The sequence below is a fragment of the Scardinius erythrophthalmus genome (genome assembly GCF_964197995.2).
Source record: "Scardinius erythrophthalmus genome assembly, chromosome: 12".
NCBI classification, from domain to species: domain Eukaryota; kingdom Metazoa; phylum Chordata; class Actinopteri; order Cypriniformes; family Leuciscidae; genus Scardinius; species Scardinius erythrophthalmus.
The window spans coordinates 30,981,110-31,000,825 of record NC_138232.1 but is presented as its reverse complement, the minus strand read 5'-3'; the positions used below and the strand labels follow the sequence as shown (position 1 = coordinate 31,000,825).

Below are 19,716 nucleotides of genomic sequence, written 5' to 3'. Positions count from 1 at the left end.
TTAGACATTTAGTCCCTGCTGGTAGATGCCATAACTACATCATTATGTGTGCAAAGTCATCTTTCTCAGTTGATTACCACTGAAAACTAATCATGTATTCTGCCATAAATAACATATATGTAATGTTACAAAGCTCATACCTGTATTGAACGCTCTATTTTCATAGTAAAAGCATTACAAGAGGCTTTGGGATGAAGTTCTGCCTACCCTTGCTCCAGCTGTCACTTGAAAGCTGGTCATACTCGCCTGTCACCTCTACAGGGAGTCAGTAAAGTATAAAGGGCATGGAAGAAAAGATAGGGGGAGAAGAGAGAATGGAACGTGTTAGATCTTTAAATGACTTGAGCTCTAACATGCGCTACCCCGCCATCTAGTCAGCAAGGGGCATGTGACGTGCTGGTAGATTGTTGGGAGAGAGGGTCACAATCCAAAAGAGGGAAGGAACACTCAATTACCCTCTCTTGTGTAAACAGACACTGGCACTGGACTAATACGACATGATCCTGAGAAGGCTTAAAGAATAAGCTGCAGTTAATGGAGATATTCAGAGGCAATGTGTTGAGGTAAAATGTTACATGTAAAATGTTGGGGAAAAAATTAATATTAATTTGTATAAAGAGGTATGAGGTAAGGCAAAATTTCCCTTGTGATTTACTGTTCCACATTGTAATTTATTTATTTTAATTTTTTTTAAATTTGGAGTATGTTTTACAAGAAAATACTATTTTAGTCTTTCTACTTTAAAATTTCATGTTAAATTCAATGTTACTTGCTGTTTCTTTGTAATTGATTGTGAAATTTACTAGCAATTTCTGAGTGAATATTTTTACACCATTTTTTTTCAGTGCACATTGTGTACATGAAATCTATTTTATTTAATTTTTTCAAAAAAATCGTATTGCTAATTATTACTATGTTAAATAAATAGTAATACATTCTAGACATATTTTGATGTTATGTACACATATTCATTTTGTGTTATTTATACAAGGTTCTGTTTATTATGGAAGCTTGTTTCCACCACAGAATAAAAATATAAAAAATATAATTGCAATTTTTTTATCTCACAAATCTGACTTTTTTTTTCTCAGAATTGCATAATTTAAACTCGCAATTGTGAGTTATAAAATCAGAATTGTGAGAAATAAACTTCCAATTCTGAGGAAAAAAAAGTATCTCCCCCGATGAACTGGACTTTATAACTTGCAATTGTGAGTTTATATCTCGCAATTCTGAGATAAAAAGTCACAATTATCTTTTAAATTGTTTTATGGTGTGGTGGTGGAAACAAGCTTTCATAGCTTTAGATATTCTGCTAAAGAGAAATATTTTTTCTTTCTTTTTTTAATTGCTAAATTTTAAATTATTTTTGCAGATTACAGATTCCATCATGACAGCCTCTGAAAAAGTGGAGAACATAATATCTAAAGTCAATGGCCACAAAAAGAGTTATCTCACTACAACAGGGTTAAAAAATTATTAACAGTATTGCTCAAGATAATAATCACAATGAGAAAAGCTGAACTGCTGAAGACAAACTCTAGTTCCATGATTTCCTCGAACCATGAAACACTCCTGGATCTGTACCCCGTCGAAGCTCCACCTGTATTCCTCCGAAAGCTGAAGTGGGCTGCTGTTGCGGGAGGTTGTGATGTCCGCCTGAGGGTGTCTGTAGGAGGCAACCCGAGACCGACACTGCATTGGTACCATAATGAGTACCCTCTGATAAATGATCATGAGGATTATGATGGCTTGTGGATACGAGATTGTAAACAAGCTGATGGAGGCCTCTACACCTGTGTGGCTGTTAATCACCTGGGTGAAGCTAGAACCAGCGCTGTTCTTGCTGTGCTGGACCTTGGAGAAGGTAAGATGTTTGCTGCAAGCACCTCCCAGAAACAACAAAGGTTGATAATTGAGTTTCAGGTTGAAGAGTCCTGAATTTGTGGAACTATAGTGGAACAGTGCAAGCTTTCCCAATGCATAAAGTTTGTTTTTGAAGCCAGCTTGACTGATTGGCTATATGATCTGAATTAATATGATGGGAGAGAGTTGTTTTGTCCTGACTCTCTTGGTATGATGCATGGCATAGACTGACTTTATTTCCTTCACTGGTAATAAAGTCCTTAGACCTACTCTACCAGAAATAAAAAAAAAATTTGCAAAAATTGTACAACAGTCACTGGGGCGGTGAATGTGATTCCACCAAGTACAATGCAGAACCTGATTTCACCAAGTGCAACATGTTTCTGGATCAACATATTTGCTGATCCTGGAACAACATTCTAATTAACCAATCGGATTTGAGGGACAAGTTTACAGTTTATGTCAAGTTTGGGCTTACAACCAGGGTTTGGTGCTTCTACATAAGTGTTATTCATCATTTCCCTCTGATTTTAGGGATAAGTTATGGGTAGGGTTAGGAGTAGGGATAACGTTAGGACAAAATTTTCAGACAGGAATGTTGTTCCAGGATCAACAAAACACATTGATCCTGGAACATTGATCCTGGTCTTACTTGGAAAAATCACGGTGACCCACTGGGCCAGTACCCTTATAGGGGACCTGTTATGCACCTTTTTATAAGATGCAACAAACCAAACTCTCAGGTGTACTTTAGAATGTGTCTGTGAATTTCAGCTCAAAATACACCATAGATAATATATTATACCATGTTGTAAATGCCTATATTTGAGTGGAAGGAAAAACATGCTCTTTTCGTGCATGTATCTTTAATTGCAAATGAGCTGTTGCTCCCCACCCCACTTTCCAGAAGAGTGTGGAGCCTTTACAGCTCTTGCCTCAGAATACTCACGTGTGTGGTAGATTCTTCCCTAAACCTAACTACATACCTGGTTCTTGTGTACAATCGATGCCCCCAGGCGTCTACAGTCGACATTAGTCTATCTTGGTCTCGTCTACAATCGACATCCCCGTTCAATAATATTTATACTCTAGCGCGTCTACCGTCGACGTCGGCCGAGTCACCTAACTAACTTGACCCCCTACCTAGCTTCCTGCGCAGGAATAATCGACAAACAGACAAACAGGCAAATGTCCTTTGAATGCTTTAATCACGGCCGGAAGAGTTCCCGAGCAGTTCTCAGGGAATCTCTCTTAAGAAGAAGCTAGGCCAGAGGATCTCAGACAAATTCCATTGAGAATCCCACCAGTAAACCCGGATACCACAGTTCCCTTTCGTTGTCACTCCGAGTTACGTCGGATGACGACGAATGGGGTTTCGCTTAGAAAGCCTACCATCTTCGAGTATATAAAACAAGCCAATGGCAATAAAATGCCATGGGTCTGCGGAATTTGCATAGCGTATCTCTGCCCCACGCAGGGGGTATATAAGGAAGTGCGCGAGCAACATGCAGATATGTTTTCGCTTCGGAGCCAAGTTGATTCTTCACTCCACAGCCAATTCTGAGTTCATCTCTTCATTCTCTTCGAGACGAGCCTCTCTCCAGGTGTTGGTGTGACAGCGAGTTCCAGCGAGTGCACATTCCCTGCTTATCTGTGCAGTGATTTGCCAGAGTTTGTGTGTTCATCTCCCTGGTCGCTTCAACATTTGCGGAGAAATCTCCTTTCACAAAAGAGCATTGCACGCGGCACGTCTTTTTAAAGATGCCTCGCCCATGCATTTCTGGTTGCGGTCTCTATGTGTTTGACTCTGATGGGCACAATCGCTGTCTTGTGTGTCTGGGTGTCAAGCCCGCTAAGGCAGCGTTTGTGGATGAGTCATGTTCCCATTGCGGGAACATGCCCATCGCTAGGGATGGGTATCGTTAAGGTTTTAACGGTATTACTACTCTTACCGATACTCCTTATCGATCCGGTACTTTAACGGTATTCTTATCGGTTCTTTTTGTTATATTAAAAAAAGGAAAAAAAATATTTAGAACATAATTAATATTGCTTTATATTTTGAAATGTAAAATAAATATCTATAGCAAAAGAAAAAGCAATGCTTTAACAAAACAAATAAAACATGTAGGCTGTGTTATGCAGAAGGGTGCAGGCTTTTGTGTTTTATATATTTATATTAAGACATAGGACACCAAAAACAAAGTACAAACACATGGTCAAACAAAAAAAAAAGTATACAATAAAACAAATATACAAATTATATACCCAGTGCTTTAATTTCAGTAATGTCTGACATTACTGTTCAAGAGTAATATGGGCTAAAAAGACATCTAATAAAGTCAGATTTAAAATAACACTGCATAGTTTAAATCATAGATAGATTAAAGCTTATGAAAGCCAAAATTATTCATTCAAGAGCTGCGACTGATTTTCTCTTTGCCTTTTGTTGTTTGATTCACATTAATGGAGCAATCGTCAGCAGAATTATTAGACTGCTGCCTCTTTAAGACCAAATGCAGATCTAATCATTATTACGCCTCATATTTTCTCCCAACTATTTACGCCCATTTAAGACATAAACTGTATTTAAGTGAATAAACTGTTAAAGTGAATCTCCAAGACGGCCATTTTGATATATTTTTGTGTATATTGATCGTTTAGATCCGCACAAAGCCCAAAATATACGTTGCTTGTCTCGTTGCGGTGTGTTTCGGAGCGCGCGCCTCATTTGAAACAGCGTCTCTTGCTCAATTTTGGTACTTGCCTTTTATTATCAAACGCGTCCCGCAGTTTAGCAGCAGTATAGACCACATTTTACAACAATCACCGATCGTGCAGATTCTGACATTACGTTTGGGTTTTAGGGAGAAATGACAGCGCACCGCTGTGAGGGGAAGTTGCGCTAAACAGAATGAATGCGGCTTTAGTTTTTAATGGTTATACCTCAAATATCTTTTTTATAATCATTGGAAGCCACAATCTAAATCTAAAATAAAATTAGTTTAATATCAAAGATCTAAAGTGTAGCCTAACCATTTGAATGTTTAGTTCTGTCCTCATCGTCACTCATTAAGCAGGGCTGTTGTGATGTGCGCGCCGTCGCTCCGCGTTAAAGATCTCTCTCTCTCTCTCTCTCTCTCTCTCTCTCTTTAGCAAAAATGCATCACAGTCAAATGGTTAAATATTATTATATATAGAAGTGGCTGGCGAGATTAAATTAGCAAGATAATAATTTTTTAATAGCAATAGCACTTTCTTAATTTCTCCAGTACCGACAGCAGAACCGATAACGTCCGAGCTTATCGATCCAGCGGTATTTCAAAATTCAGCACCGGGGCCCGTTTAATACCGGGTTTCGGTACCCATCCCTACCCATCGCACGGTTGCGGTCTAGACTCAATGACCTTCGTGGTAGAGTCCCCTCACCCACACCCCGATCTACTGGCTCAGCGAGAGCTAGTACTTCAGCTGGCAGCCAGGGTGACCTGAGGGTTACGGTGTGGAACAAAGCGCCGACTATTCCACGCTCCACACCGCCCTCTAGCACTGTGCAACCCGCGAGTGTTCCAAATGAGCCTGCAGTACAGTCCACTGACTTGCCGCATGTCTCATTTGGCGCTCCAGAGGAGGACCGTATGTCGATCGCTGCATCACAAGGTGGGCAGGAGTCCTTGGGAAGTGACGATTCGGCTGAGCTGCCACCCTCGGGTGTCCCAGCATTGCCCGAGTCTGATCCCGAGCTGACGGCCATGCTTTCCCGGGCAGCCGCGGCCATTGGTCTTGAGTGGTCCTCGCCACCTGGGCTGGTGCGCTCACGGCTGGATGATTGGTTTTTGGGAGCGGCCACTGACCCTTGTCGCCGCCCAACCCCAATACCTTTCTTCCCGGATGTGCATGAGGAGGTCACGAGGTCCTGGAAGGCACCATTGTCTTCCCGTGATCGCTCGGCGGCCTCCTCCGCCTTTCCTCCTCTCGATCAGGGGGCTGCTAAAGGGTACACTGGGGTTCCCCAGGTTGAACGCTCTGTTGCGATGCAACTGTGTCCTCAGAGTGCTTCTTCCCGCGGCAACCCAAAGCACCCCTCCAAGGCCTGTAGGTTCTCCTCCACCCTCGTGGCAAAGGCCTACAGAGCTGCGGGGCAGGCAGCCTCCTCACTGCATGCCATGGCGACACTGCAAGTCTACCAGGCCCAGTTGTTGCGTGACATGCACGAGGGGAGGACTGACCCAGCACTCTTCGATGAGTTGCGTGCCGCCACCGACCTCGCTCTCCGGGCGACGAAGGTGACCGCACGCTCGCTGGGTCAGGTGATGTCCACATGTGTGGTCCAGGAACGACACCTGTGGCTCAACCTGGCTGATATGCGGGAGGCCGAGCGGACCCGGTTCCTCGACACCCCCATATCCCAGGCTGGCCTCTTCGGCGGCGCAGTCGAGGACTTTGCCCAGCAGTTCTCGACTGCCCAGAAGCAGACTGAGGCTTTAAAACATGTCCTGCCCCGGCGGCCCGCTGCTTCGGCAGCGCAGTCGTCGGCACAGGTGCCTCAGCCTGCTCGCCGCCGAGGGCGCCCTCCTGTGGCTCCCGCCCCTCCCGACCGGCCTCAGCAGTCATCTGCCTCCGGCCCACGTCGTGGAGGAAGCCGCAGTAAGGCGCCACAGCCCTCTCCTGCCCCGCGCCCCGCTAAACGCCAGGCCAAGCGGCGCTCCTGAGACGGGCTGCTCAGAGATGGTTTTGAGTTCTTTTCAGGAGCCGGTAGCAGGGCCGCTCCTTCCCCCGGTGGAGGGCCGGGGGAGAATCCTTGGTTATCCCATTCCCGCTGCTCGTCCCACGACGGGCAGCACCCTAAAATGGTTAAAGAAAGAACTCACTCTCCCATCTCTGAGCACACAGAGTTCTCGGATGACAGTGCGCGCCGCTCACAAGCCCCGCCACTCTCATCCCCCTCTGTCGCCAGACCCCTGCCAGAGCACGCCCCCGTGGGACGCTGGTCCTCCCCTGGCTTCCTCTGGCAGGACGCGGCTAATGACCGTGCCCCCGCACCGGGCCGCTATGCCACCCACGCCTGGGCCGGTCATTCCGCCTCGCTGCACCACAGATGTACCGTCGGTCCATATGACCCCGCTGGTTCAGTTTCTGGGAGCCTGGTTAGAGATTCCTGGTCTGTCCCGCTGGGTCGCGAGGACCATCAGGCTCGGCTACGCGATTCAGTTCGCGCGGTCTCCTCCCCGCTTCAGGGGAGTCCGCTTCACATTGGTCGGTGGCAATGCCCCTGTCATGAGAGCGGAGGTCGCCACCCTACTGGCGAAGGGTGCGATCGAGACTGTCCCTCCAGCCGAAATGAGGTCCGGCTTCTACAGCCCTTACTTCATTGTACCGAAGAAATCCGGTGGGTTACGACCTATCCTGGACCTGCGCGTCTTGAACCGCTCCCTTCACAGGCTGCCGTTCAAGATGCTCACCGCCAAACGCCTTTTCGAATGCGTACAGCCACAGGATTGGTTTGCAGCGATCGACCTGAAGGACGCCTACTTCCATGTCTCCATTCTTCCCCAACACAGACCGTTTCTTCGGTTTTCTTTCGAGAGGCAGGCATACCAGTACGCGGTTCTCCCTTTCGGGCTAGCCCTGTCTCCTCGCGTCTTCACGAAGGTCGTCGAGGCAGCCCTTGTTCCCCTTCGGGAACACGGGGTTCGCATCCTGAACTATCTCGACGACTGGCTGATCCTAGCTCACTCTCGAGACCAGGTTTGCGAACACAGGGACCTTGTGCTCCGGCACCTAGCTCGTCTGGGCCTTCGGGTCAACTGGGAGAAGAGCAAACTCTGCCCTGTGCAGAGGATCTCTTTTCTTGGTATGGAGATCGACTCGGTCGCCATGTGCACGCAGCTTACGAGCGAGCGCGCGCAATCACTGCTGACTTGTCTTCGTCAGTTCGAGGGCAAGAGTGCGGTCCCTCTGAAACTCTTTCAGAGGCTCCTGGGGCATATGGCATCCGCAGCCGCAGTAACGCCGCTCGGTTTGCTTCATATGAGACCGCTTCAGCTTTGGCTTCGCGATCGAGTCCCGAGGTGGGCATGGCAACATGGCACGTTCCAAGTCCCAGTGACTCGGACCTGCCGGCAGACCTTCCCCCGTGGTCGAACCTCAATTTTCGACGGGCCGGAGTTCCCTTAGAACGAGCTTCCAGGCATGTTGTTGTATCAACAGATGCCTCCGCCACGGGTTGGGGTGCCATGTGCAATGGACATGCTGCCGCGGGCTCCTGGACAGGACCCCAGCGCCTTTGGCATGTCAATTGCCTCGAGTTGCTGGCTGTACGCCTTGCCCTGCACCGCTTTCGGGCGTTGCTCAGGGGTCAACACGTACTAGTCCGATCAGACAATACCGCCACAGTAGCGTACATCAACCGTCAAGGTGGTCTACGCTCCCGCCGTATGTCGCAACTCGCCCGCCACCTCCTCATATGGAGTCAGAAGCATCTGAGGTCGCTTCGAGCCATTTATATCCCGGGAGACCTGAACCAGGCGGCCGACGAGCTGTCTCGGCTTCGGCCTCTCGCTGGAGAATGGCGACTCCATCCCCAGACGGTTCAGCTGATTTGGGATCAGTTCGGGGACGCACAGGTAGACCTGTTTGCCTCCCACGACTCGTCCCACTGCGACCTGTTTTATTCCCTGACCGAGGGCACGCTCGGCACGGATGCACTGGCGCACAGCTGGCCGCGGGGCCTCTGCAAGTATGCGTTTCCCCCAGTGAGCCTTCTTGCGCAGACCTTGCGCAAGATCAGAGAGGACGAGGAGCAGGTCATTTTGGTTGCCCCGTACTGGCACAACCGCACCTGGTTCCCAGAACTAGTACTCCTCGCAAACAGCACCTCCCTGGCCTATTCCCCTGAGGAAGGACCTGCTTTCTCAGGGACGGGGCACCTTATGGCACCCTCGTCCCGATCTGTGGAACCTCCACGTGTGGCTCCTGGACGGGACGAGGTAGGTTTGAGTACCCTACCACCAGCGGTGGTGGCTACCATCACTTCCGCTAGAGCATTGTCCACGAGACATGTCTATGCGTGGAAGTGGAACCTCTTCGTCAACTGGTGTTCTTCTAAAGATCTTGAACCCACGAAATGCCCCATCAGTGTCGTGCTTTCCTTCCTGCAAGAAGGGTTGGAGTGAAGGCTGTCTCCCTCCACCCTGAAAGTGTATGTTGCCGCCATTGCCGCACATCACGACGCAGTTGATGGTAAGTCCTTAGGAAAGCACGACCTGATCGTCAGGTTCCTGAGGGGAGCGAGGAGACTGAATCCTCCTCGTCCTCCCCTCGTACCCTCTTGGGACCTCTCAGTGGTTTTAACTGCCCTGCAGAGTGCTCCCTTTGAACCTCTGCAATCAGTGGAGCTTAAGTTCCTGTCAATGAAGACAGCGCTCCTGGTTGCATTGGCCTCCATCAAGAGGGTAGGGGACCTGCAAGCATTTTTGGTTGACGAAGCGTGTCTGGAATTCGGGCCGGCTAACTCTCACGTGATCCTGAGACCCCGGCCTGGATATGTGCCCAAGGTTCCCACCACACCCTTTTGAGACCAGGTGGTGAACCTGCAAGCGCTGCCTTTGGAGGAGGCAGACCCAGCCCTGGCACTGCTCTGTCCAGTACGCGCCCTTCGTGCTTACGTAGACAGAACGCAGTGTTTCAGGACCTCAGACCAGCTCTTTGTCTGTTATGGTGGGAAACTGAAGGGAAAGGCTCTCTCCAAGCAAAGGTTGTCTCACTGGATAGTGGACGCCATTGCTTTGGCTTACCAGCAGCAAGGTCGACCATGCCCCCTTGGTGTGACGGCCCACTCCACCCGGAGTGTGGCATCCTCTTGGGCTCTAGCACATGGCGCCTCGCTAACAGACATCTGCAGAGCTGCAGGCTGGGCGACACCTAACACATTCGCGAGATTCTACAATCTCCGAGTGGAGCCAGTTTCTTCTCATGTACTCGCCTCAACTAGCCGGTACTAGATTCTGCTCAGGTCTCTTCGCTTGCTCGCCATTCCTCTCCACGGACGGGATACGTGCGATATTTCCTCAGGTGAGCCTAATAAGCCCTGAGTCTCCTCCAGCACTGACGACGTCAACGCCAGAGTTATGCCACCGGCAGCTTTCGCGCTTGGCTAGGTGCCTCCATGTGCATGGTTCCCCTCCGGGCGACCCCCACATGTGTATTTCCACTGTAAGCCTCTTTGAGCATGTGTCTTTCCCTTGGCAAGCCACCTTGCCACCCCTGGGGTTGAAATATTCCACCTGCGGCTGGACACCCCAGTGTTACTCCATATGCAGCCCTTCGGGGTCATATGCGTATTCCAAGTCCCCCCCTTCGGGTTGGGCATGATTGCATATTTCCACTGAGATATGCTTCCCAGTGTACCTTGGTATCCCTGTGTTAAGTAGGAGTCCTTCGTCCGTGCCAGTCTCACGACAGGGAGCTCAGACTTACGCAGGGCACTGGAAAACAGTCGAGAGGTGGCGTGATTACACTGGGAACCCCATTCGTCGTCATCCGACGTAACTCGGAGTGACAACGAAAGGGAACGTCTCGGTTACGTATGTAACCCTCGTTCCCTGAGTAGGGAACGGTGACTTTACGTCTCCCTGCCACTTCCGCTGTACCGCTGGAATGCCTGAGTTCAGTCTCGGCTCCTCAGTGAAGACATATCTGCATGTTGCTCGCGCACTTCCTTATATACCCCCTGCGTGGGGCGGAGATACGCTATGCAAATTCCGCAGACCCATGGCATTTCATTGCCATTGGCTCGTTTTATATACTCGAAGATGATAGGCTTTCTAAGCAAAACCCCATTCGTCGTCATCCGACGTAACGTCTCCGTTCCCTACTCAGGGAACGTCTCGGTTACATATGGTAACCCTCGTTCCCTGAGGGAGGGAACGGAGACGTACGTCGTGGTGAACGACGAATAGGAATCTCGCTAGAGAGGCCAATCTACTTCGAGTGAAACTAAACAAGCCAATACACATTGGCGTGCAATCATTTGCATCAGCTGTGCAGCCTCGCAGCGCGGGTATTTAACGAGCAGCTGGTGAGATTGCACTTCAGTTTTTTGCTGAGGAGCCAAGCCTGAAAAAGCTGGTCGCCCCGGCGGGTAGCGGCAGATGTGGCAGCGGGACGTACGTCTCCGTTCCCTCCCTCAGGGAACGAGGGTTACCATATGTAACCGAGACGTTCCCTATCGTTCGGTCACTACGACGTACGTCGTGGTGAACGACGAATAGGAATCCCTACCAAAGTGCCACAGCTGCTGCACCCCATCCAGCGCCCTGAGTAAGCCTCTACACCTTCTTGCCTGGAAGGACGATAGGAAGGGGCTTACACCGAGAGTATCCTTCACTGTTGTTCCGTGATAACCCATACAGTGAGATTATTGGATAACACTGGGAAGCGTGCCCGAATTGAGGGAAGGGAACGCTGCGGAACCACATTCTTAAGAAGAGTTATGTGGGAATACACATATGGACTAACCCAAGGGTTGTACTGCATATGAATAAGGGGTGACTTAGCCCAAGGGAAAGACACAGGCTTCCGTTTAAGAGCAGCCGTGGAAGATATACACATATGGGATCCCCGTAGGGTCACACATATGGGACCCAGCCTAGACCCGGTTCTCAAAGATTCAGCGGGTAAAGGCCTGGCACCGGACGCTCCGCCACGTCCAGGCCGAGGGTGTTTGGAGGACTCGACAGGTTTTAACTTAGGCAATAAGAGCAATAAGGATGCACAGTAGGGTGCAGCAAGCCGACAGAGCCGGTACTCTCAGTGCTTCTACCCGTTTAGGGTGAGAACACGGGAGGACACGGGCTCTACACGTAGGCTATAGTATCTAGCGAACGTGTTAGGTGTCGCCCAGCCCGCAGCTCTACAGATATCTGTTAGCGAGGAGCCACGTGCCAGCGCCCAGGAGGATGCAACGCCTCTCGTGGAGTGTGCATGCAACCTGAGCGGGCAGGGCACGCCTTGAGCTTCGTAAGCCAAGGCGATGGCATCCACTATCCAGTGGGCCATCCTCTGCTTGGAGACAGCTTTTCCCTTCTGCTGGCCTCCGTAACAGACAAAGAGCTGGTCTGAGGTCCTGACGCTTTGTGTTCTGTCCACGTACATACGCAGAGCGCGAACGGGACAGAGCAAAGCCAGGGCTGGGTCTGCCTCCTCCAGGGGCAGCGCTTGCAGGTTCACTACCTGATCTCTAAAGGGAGTGGTAGGAACCTTGGGCACATAGCCAGGCCGGGGTCTCAGTACAACATGGTTGTCACCCGGCCCGAACTCTAGGCACGATTCGTCGACCGAAAATGCTTGCAGGTCCCCTACCCTCTTGATCGAGGCCAGTGCAACCAGCAGCAAAGTCTTCAAGGAGAGAAGCTTTAAGTCTGCTGACTGCAAAGGCTCAAAGGGAGCATCCTGAAGTGCTCGAAGCACCAGGGAAAGGTCCCAAGAGGGTATGGAGGGGGGACGAGGAGGATTTAATCGTCTCGCCCCCCTAAGGAACCTGACGACCAGGTCGTGCTTCCCAACTGTTTTGCCATCTATGTGGTCATGATATGCTGAAATAGCAGCAGCATGTACTTTAAGGGTGGAGGGAGACAGCCTTCGCCCCAACCCTTGCTGCAAGAAGGAAAGCACTGACCCTATCGAACATCTTCGGGGGTCCTCTCTGCGGGAGGAACACCACTCGACAAACAGGTTCCACTTCAAGGCGTACGCACGTCTCGTAGACGGCGCTAGCGCAGAAGTGATGGTGTAAAGTACCTCTGGGGGTAAGTCACCTAGAACCTCCGCGTCCCGTCCAGGGACCAGACATGGAGTTTCCAGAGGTCCGGACGCGGGTGCCAAAGGGTGCCCCGTCTCTGAGTCAGAAGATCCTTCCTCAGAGGAATGGGCCAGGGAGGGACTGTCACGAGGAGCATGAGTTCTGGGAACCAAGTCCGGGTGGGCCAATAGGGAGCCACCAGAAGGACCTGCTCCTCGTCCTCCCTGACTTTGCACAGGGTCTGTGCAAGTATGCTCACTGGGGGAAAAGCATATTTGCGGAGGCCCCGGGGCCAGCTGTGTGCCAGTGCATCCGTGCCGAGTGTTCCCTCGGTCAGGGAGTAAAACAACCGGCAGTGGGAGGTCTCTGAGGAGGCAAACAGGTCTACCTGAGCCTCTCCGAACTCTCTCCAGATCAGCTGAACCACCTGGGGGTGGAGTCGCCATTCTCCCGGAAGCACAGCTCGTGATAGCTCGTCGGCCACACGGTTGAGCACACCGGGGACATACATGGCTCGAAGCGACCTCAGATGCTTCTGACTCCAAAGGAGGAGATGGCGGGCGAGTTGCGACATGCGACGGGAGCGTAGACCACCCTGATGGTTGATGTACGCAACGGTCGCAGTGTTGTCCGTACGGACCAGCACGTCTCTGCCCTGTAGCGGCCTTTTCAGGCGGCTCAGAGCGAGATGTACTGTTAGCAACTCGAGGCAGTTGATGTGCCAGTGCAGTTGGGGGCCCGTCCACACCCCTGACACTGCATGCCCGTTGTACGTGGCACCCCAGCCGGTGGCAGAGGCATCTGTGAAAACCACAGCATGCCTGGACACCTGTTCCAAAGGGACTCCTGCCCGGAGGAACGAGGGGTCTGACCACGGACTGAAGGTTTGACGGCACTCCGGTGTGATTGCCACCCGGTGAGTGCCGTGATGCCACGCCCATCTCGGGACTCGGCCGTGAAGCCAGTGCTGAAGCGGTCTCATATGGAGCAGGCCGAGCGGAGTTACCGCTGCTGCCGCTGCCATATGCCCCAGGAGCCTCTGAAAGAATTTCAGTGGGACCGCCGTCCTGCCCTTGAACGTGTTCAAGCAGTTCAGCACCGACTGAGCGCGCTGCTCTGTGAGGCGCGCTGTCTGTGCGACCGAATCCAACTCCATACCGAGATAAGAGATCCTCTGCACAGGGGCGAGTTTGCTCTTCTCCCAGTTGACCTGAAGGCCCAGCTGGCTGAGGTGCCTGAGCACGAGGTCCCTGTGTTCGCATAACTGATCTCGAGAGTGTGCTAATATGAGCCAGTCGTCGAGATAGTTGAGAATGCGAACGCCCTGTTCTCTCACGGGAACAAGGGCCCCCTCCGTGACTTTCGTGAAGACACGGGGGGACAGGGCCAGCCCGAAGGGTAGGACCTTGTACTGATATGCTCGACCCTCGAACGCAAAGCTCAGAAACGGCCTGTGTCGAGGAAGAATCGAGACATGAAAGTACGCGTCCTTCAGGTCGATCGCTGCAAACCAATCTTGGGGACGGATGCATTCGAAAATGCGTTTCTGCGTGAGCATTTTGAACGGTAGCCTGTGAAGGCTCCGATTCAAAACTCGCAGGTCCAAGATCGGTCGTACAATGAAGTAGGGACTGTAGTGCCCTGACCTCATATCGGCTGGAGGGACTGGCTCTATCGCGTCCTTCGCCAGTAGGACTGCGATCTCCGCGCGCAAGACATGGGCATCGGCTGCTCTCACTGTAGTGGAGTGGATGGCCCGAAACTTGGGGGGACGCCGGGCGAACTGAATCGCATAGCCGAGCCTGATGGTCCGAATGAGCCAGCGAGACGGGCTGGGGAGCGCTAGCCAGGCTCGCAGAGACCGTACAAGCGGGACCAAAGGGACCGTAGGCGTACCCGGAGTGGGGCAGCGAGGTGGAACACAGGGTATCGGCTCGGGAGGCTCTCTCTGGGAGGCGGCCCGTAGCGGAGTCAGAGTGTGCTGCACAACACTTACCTGGTTCCACGAGGCGGGAGGTGCAGGAGACGGCTTGGTTGCGTTCTCGAACTGCACACTGCTGCCTGCTGGCGATAGAAGAGGTGGATGAGAGTGGTAAGGGTTCTCTCCCCCCACTGCTCTCCGGGCCCTCTTCGGACCCAGAGACGGAAGAAACTGCTCTTTTATTGAAAATTTGGGTACCGCTGGTTTTGAGGCCAGCGGCGGAACAAAAAGAAAAGGAAAACAAGGATTTTCCACCCGGCCCTCTTCCGGGGGATGGAGCGATGCCGTCATCGTCTCCTGGAGAGCAGTCCCTGCCATCTCTGGGTCGCCCGTCCTAGGGCCGCTTGCCCTTGGCCTTGCCGCCCTTCTTGGTGGGGTCCTGGACGGGCGGGGCGGACCGCCTGCGACTGGCTCCACGGCGCCGTTTGGATGGAGGCTGCTGCTGCGGCGCGGGAGCAGGGGCAGACGCAGGAGGCCGCCCTCGGCGACGAGCAGACTGAGGAGCCGCAGACGGAGGGGTGGAAGCAGCAGCTGGCCGCCGCGGCAGGATGTGACGGATGGCCTCAGTCTGCTTTTGTACAGCCGAGAACTGCTGGGCGAAGTTCTCGACCGCGTCGCCGAAGAGGCCGGTCTGGGACACGGGGGCGTTGAGGAACCGGAGCTTGTCGGTCTCCCGCATGTCCGCCAGACACAGCCAGAGATGGCGTTCCTGGACCACCATGGTGGACATCGCACGACCCACCGACCGCGCGGTCACCTTCGTCGCACGAAGCGCGAGGTCCGTCGCGATCCGAAGTTCCTGAAGAACTTGGGGATCATGACCACCCTCGTGCAGGTTCTTCAGTGCCTTGGCCTGATGAACCTGCAGCAACGCCATGGCGTGCACGGCAGAGGCAGCTTCCCCACAGGCCTTGTAAGCCTTGCCGGTTAGATCCGACGAGTACTTACAGGCCCGTGAAGGGAGACACGGTTCTCCGCGCCAAGTGGAGTTAGGGCACAGTTGCATAGCAACGGCCCGTTCCACTGGCGGGATGCGCGTGTATCCCTTAGCTGCCCCGCCATCAAGGGTGGTGAGGGAGGAGGAGCCACCGGAACGGTTTCTGGCAGTGAAAGGTGCCGTCCACGTCCCCGTAAGCTCCTCATGCACTTCCGGGAAGAAAGGCACTGGGGTGGGTTGCTGAGAACCAGCGCGCGCCACCCCGAGATACCAATCATCCAACCTCGAGGGTTCGGGACACGGTGGAGGGTTCCACACGAGCCCGACCCCGTTGGCGGCCCGGGAAAGCATGGCCATCATCTCCGGGTCCGTCTCAGGCACCGTTGACACACCCGAAGGAGGTAACGGCGCTGAGTCGTCATCCGCAGAGACGTCTGACCCACCCTCCGATGCCGCGATCGACATCTGGTCTTCGCAGGGAGCCCCAAAGGAGACAACCGGTACACACCGCGAGGATGGTCCAGCTCTCTCCAATGGGGGCTCAACTGGCTGCGGAGCATGAGAGGAGTGAGGGCTCCTAGGGGGTTGGTTCCCCGAAGAAGCCGCACTCACCGTGATCCTCAGGTCACCCATGTCACTGCCCGAAGCCACCCTCTGAGGAGGATTTGATCGAGGCAGCGGCACGGGGACTCCGCCCCTTTGCAGGAACGTGAGTCTCGACCGCAGCTCCGCGATGGTCATCTTCCCACAATGGGTACATGACTCATCCACAAGCGCTGCCTCAGCGTGTTCAATGCCCAGACACACGAGGCAGCGTTTGTGACCATCCTGTGAGCCCAGGTAACGACCGCATCCAGAAACACACAGATAGAAAGTCATTTTTTTCTCTTTTTGAAAAAGACGCTCTCTATCTGTGTAAGCTCTTTTAGGGACTGCTCTCACTGGTGCTGAAACACGCAGGGGAACAGTCACTGCGAACACAGACAGGAATGTGCACCTGTCTGTGCGCTGTCTCTCTCTCTCTTGCTGGCAGGTCTTACCAGCTGTAAAAACAGCTTTTGAGCGCTCTGCTGGCGCACCTTACCAGCTGTTATAACAGCTTTTTTGTTTGCTCAGTTTATAACAAAAACAAAAAAGACAGAGAAAAGAAGAGAGAGGAAAAAGAAGACTGCTCGCGCTGCCGTGTTGTAACGCCCGCACCGGAAGGAGAGGTCCAAATAAGGCTTGTCAAAGTCACTCTGTTTGTAGAACGCATCGAAGTGCTTGGCTCCGAAGCAAAAAGCTGAAGTGCAATCTCACCAGCTGCTCGTTAAATACCCGCGCTGCGAGGCTGCACAGCTGATGCAAATGATTGCACGCCAATGTGTATTGGCTTGTTTAGTTTCACTCGAAGTAGATTGGCCTCTCTAGCGAGATTCCTATTCGTCGTTCACCACGACGTACGTCGTAGTGACCGAACGATAGGGAACGAGGGTTACATACGTAACCGAGACGTTTATATAGAATAAGGGGTATGGGCGAAAAAGACATGAAACATTTCATAATTTGATTGGTCCTTCATAGACAAACCCTTCTGTTACTAGATAGGAGCAAATTCTGTTGTTCCATATCTCAAGGCTTCAAACAGGGGAAATGAAAATAGACAGATGACTATGTCTATTTTCATTTCCCCTATTTGTTATTTATACACACACAAACTCAAAGTCACAAGTTTTCTGAAAGGGGAAACATTCAAAAACATACTGCAAACAAACTACAAGAAAAACAAATGTTAGTTATGATTAATTAAAAAATCCATCACAGGTGACATTGTAGTTCTTCATCATTATAAAAGTTTATTATCTGCATGCGTTTTAAAGCCATATCAGTCTAAACTTCTTATATATGGTTTTCTGAGTGCACACACCCGAAGCACGTGCACAGAAAGCTGGATGTCAGACAGTGCGTCCTGTAAGTATTAAACTAATTTCTCTTTCACGTTAATGCACAAAACTGTCAAATACACGCAATGTTATGTCAAAAACACACAAAGTTCACATAAACACAGTCAGTTATGAGGAGTGGGTGGATTTTTACCATTATAGGGTGGTTGTGAAAACACTGCCGAAACAAATTTATGTCCAAACACCATGTAAAAGTGATTTTTACATAATAGGCCTCCTTTAAAGGGACACCTTTCTACCTTATCTACCCCTAAAAGGTGCACAATAGTGCCTTAGATGAAAATGTTCCCTTAAAGTACTGTTATAATTTTTTAGGGTTAAATAAGTTACAAAAATGTCCCATTAAGCATACTACCCCAATGACAAGCTGTTCTATCTCTACACTCTTAAAATTAAAGGTGTATTGGTTTTATAAAAAATCTTCAACCTCCATGGAACCTTTCCAAACCACAAAAGGTTCTTTATAGGCTCTTTATATTATTAAAATCAGCAAGAAAAAAAAAAAGATTGTTGAAAACATCTTTTCACTTAAAGGTTATTTTGGGAACCCAAAATTCAAGGTTCTTCTATGGCATTTATGGTAAAATCCTATTTTAGAAACTTTCTCTTGTAAGAGTGTAATAGTAAATATTATTTTGCACATTTTTTTCTAAGAGTGTAAATATGATTATCCATAGACCTTAAAGTAGATTTTTTTTTTTTTAATTATAGAGGTACACTGTGTAAACTTCAATGCTTCCAAACCAATTCAAGTCCCAGTTCTGTGAGTTATTGATGTTCTCTATCTAAAATATTTAAGAGCCACACCAACTACAACACAAATGGCTATGACTGCAGGATCATCAGCTGTCAAAACACTCAGCGTCTCTTACTCTTTCTCTTTTAGGGACTGTGTGTATCTCGTCCTGTTCTCTTCTCTCCACAGTCTCTCTCTCAGTATATCTCAGGGTATTTACAGCCTGGAATGTGCCAGAGATCCAGTTACAGATTTACTGTTACTCTGCTACACATCATCCTCAATTATAGATGTGGCTATGTTGGACTGCTGCCTGTGTTTTTATTTAGACCCACAATGATAACAAGTAAAGAGTTTAGGAATTACTTAGCATAATTTATCCAGTGATACATTAATTTCCCATTAAGTGAATGAAAGGTTGCTTAATGAAAAACACAGTTGGATAATTATTGGCTTGACTAATAAAATACATTTTGACTTTGTATGAAAACTAATAAAGGGGAGCACAGAATGTTTTAATGGCTGGGGAAGCACACATGAAGCACAAGCAATGGAATTGAAAAAATATGAATATGGAGATTTTTTGTTGTGATTTTGTTGCGAAATTCACAGATAGAAAGAAGAGCTATGATGAAGAGCTGTACCAAAAACTGAATATGCCTTCATGATAATCTGGTGGTATTAGTGAAAGGCAGAGTGTGAGTGGGGTCTACTAAGGGTTCATTATACCACTCAAAATAGACCACTGGACTCTCCCAACAACATCAGTGCATTCTGACTTATAATCCAGTAAGTGAAACATGCATGGACAAAAGGGTGAAATTTCCACACTTTTAGGGTGGAAAACATAAGCTTTACTTTTGTGGTGTAGGGATAAGTCAGGAATGACATCATCAGACTGGAGGACATGATAAGGCAAAAGCTGTTTGATCAGAGGGATGCTTCGAGTAGTGTGAGGAGGGAAACTGTTTGTTCTAGTAAGGAGAAAGAACAAGGTGAGTTTGGTTTGTGCAATTTAAATTCTGAATTCAGACCTATATCTCTGTGTGGCAGAGCCAACAGGTGAGTGCTATAAGTATCCAGTTTGCTATGATTAGGTTTGTAAAATCAAAATATGTTGATCAAACTGACTAATTGTTTTGACCACACTACATAAAATGGGTTTGGCATTTTTAACATAATTATAATCTTTTTTTTTTTTTTTTGTCTGACTGCAAACAATGTTTATAGAAAATGTTATAGTTGGGTTATATTCCTCACTGATGTCACAAAATAGTGAAGGCTTATGAATATAAATTCAGTTATGCAATGTATTTATTTGTGTATTTGGTGGTGTGGATTGGGGTTCAGGGGGCACACAAAGCCTACACAGAGTCTTTTTCTCTGCCTCCCTATTTGATCCTGCCAGTAATAATATTCCACCCTGTGCATGGATAACTGCGGTAATTCCAT

The 19,716-nt window shown here is 50.0% G+C and overlaps 1 protein-coding gene across 7 annotated transcripts in view; it reads left to right on the top strand.

The window, feature by feature from the left end:
* The first annotated feature begins 303 nt into the window (after window positions 1–303).
* The window catches only part of spega (striated muscle enriched protein kinase a), a 108,536-nt gene continuing 89,123 nt past the window's right edge, over window positions 304–19,716 (top strand). For 4 of the 7 annotated variants that reach the window (XM_081381329.1, XM_081381327.1, XM_081381328.1 and 1 more), the window contains exons 1-2: window positions 304–563; window positions 1,376–1,867. In XM_081381329.1, the coding sequence (XP_081237455.1) occupies window positions 1,510–1,867 (358 nt within the window). In that variant the 5' untranslated portion in view covers window positions 304–563; window positions 1,376–1,509. Of the gene's footprint in view, window positions 564–1,375; window positions 1,868–18,973; window positions 19,054–19,135; window positions 19,260–19,716 lie in introns of those variants that run through there. The other 3 variants (XM_081381330.1, XM_081381331.1, XM_081381333.1) reach the window with 3 other exon arrangements.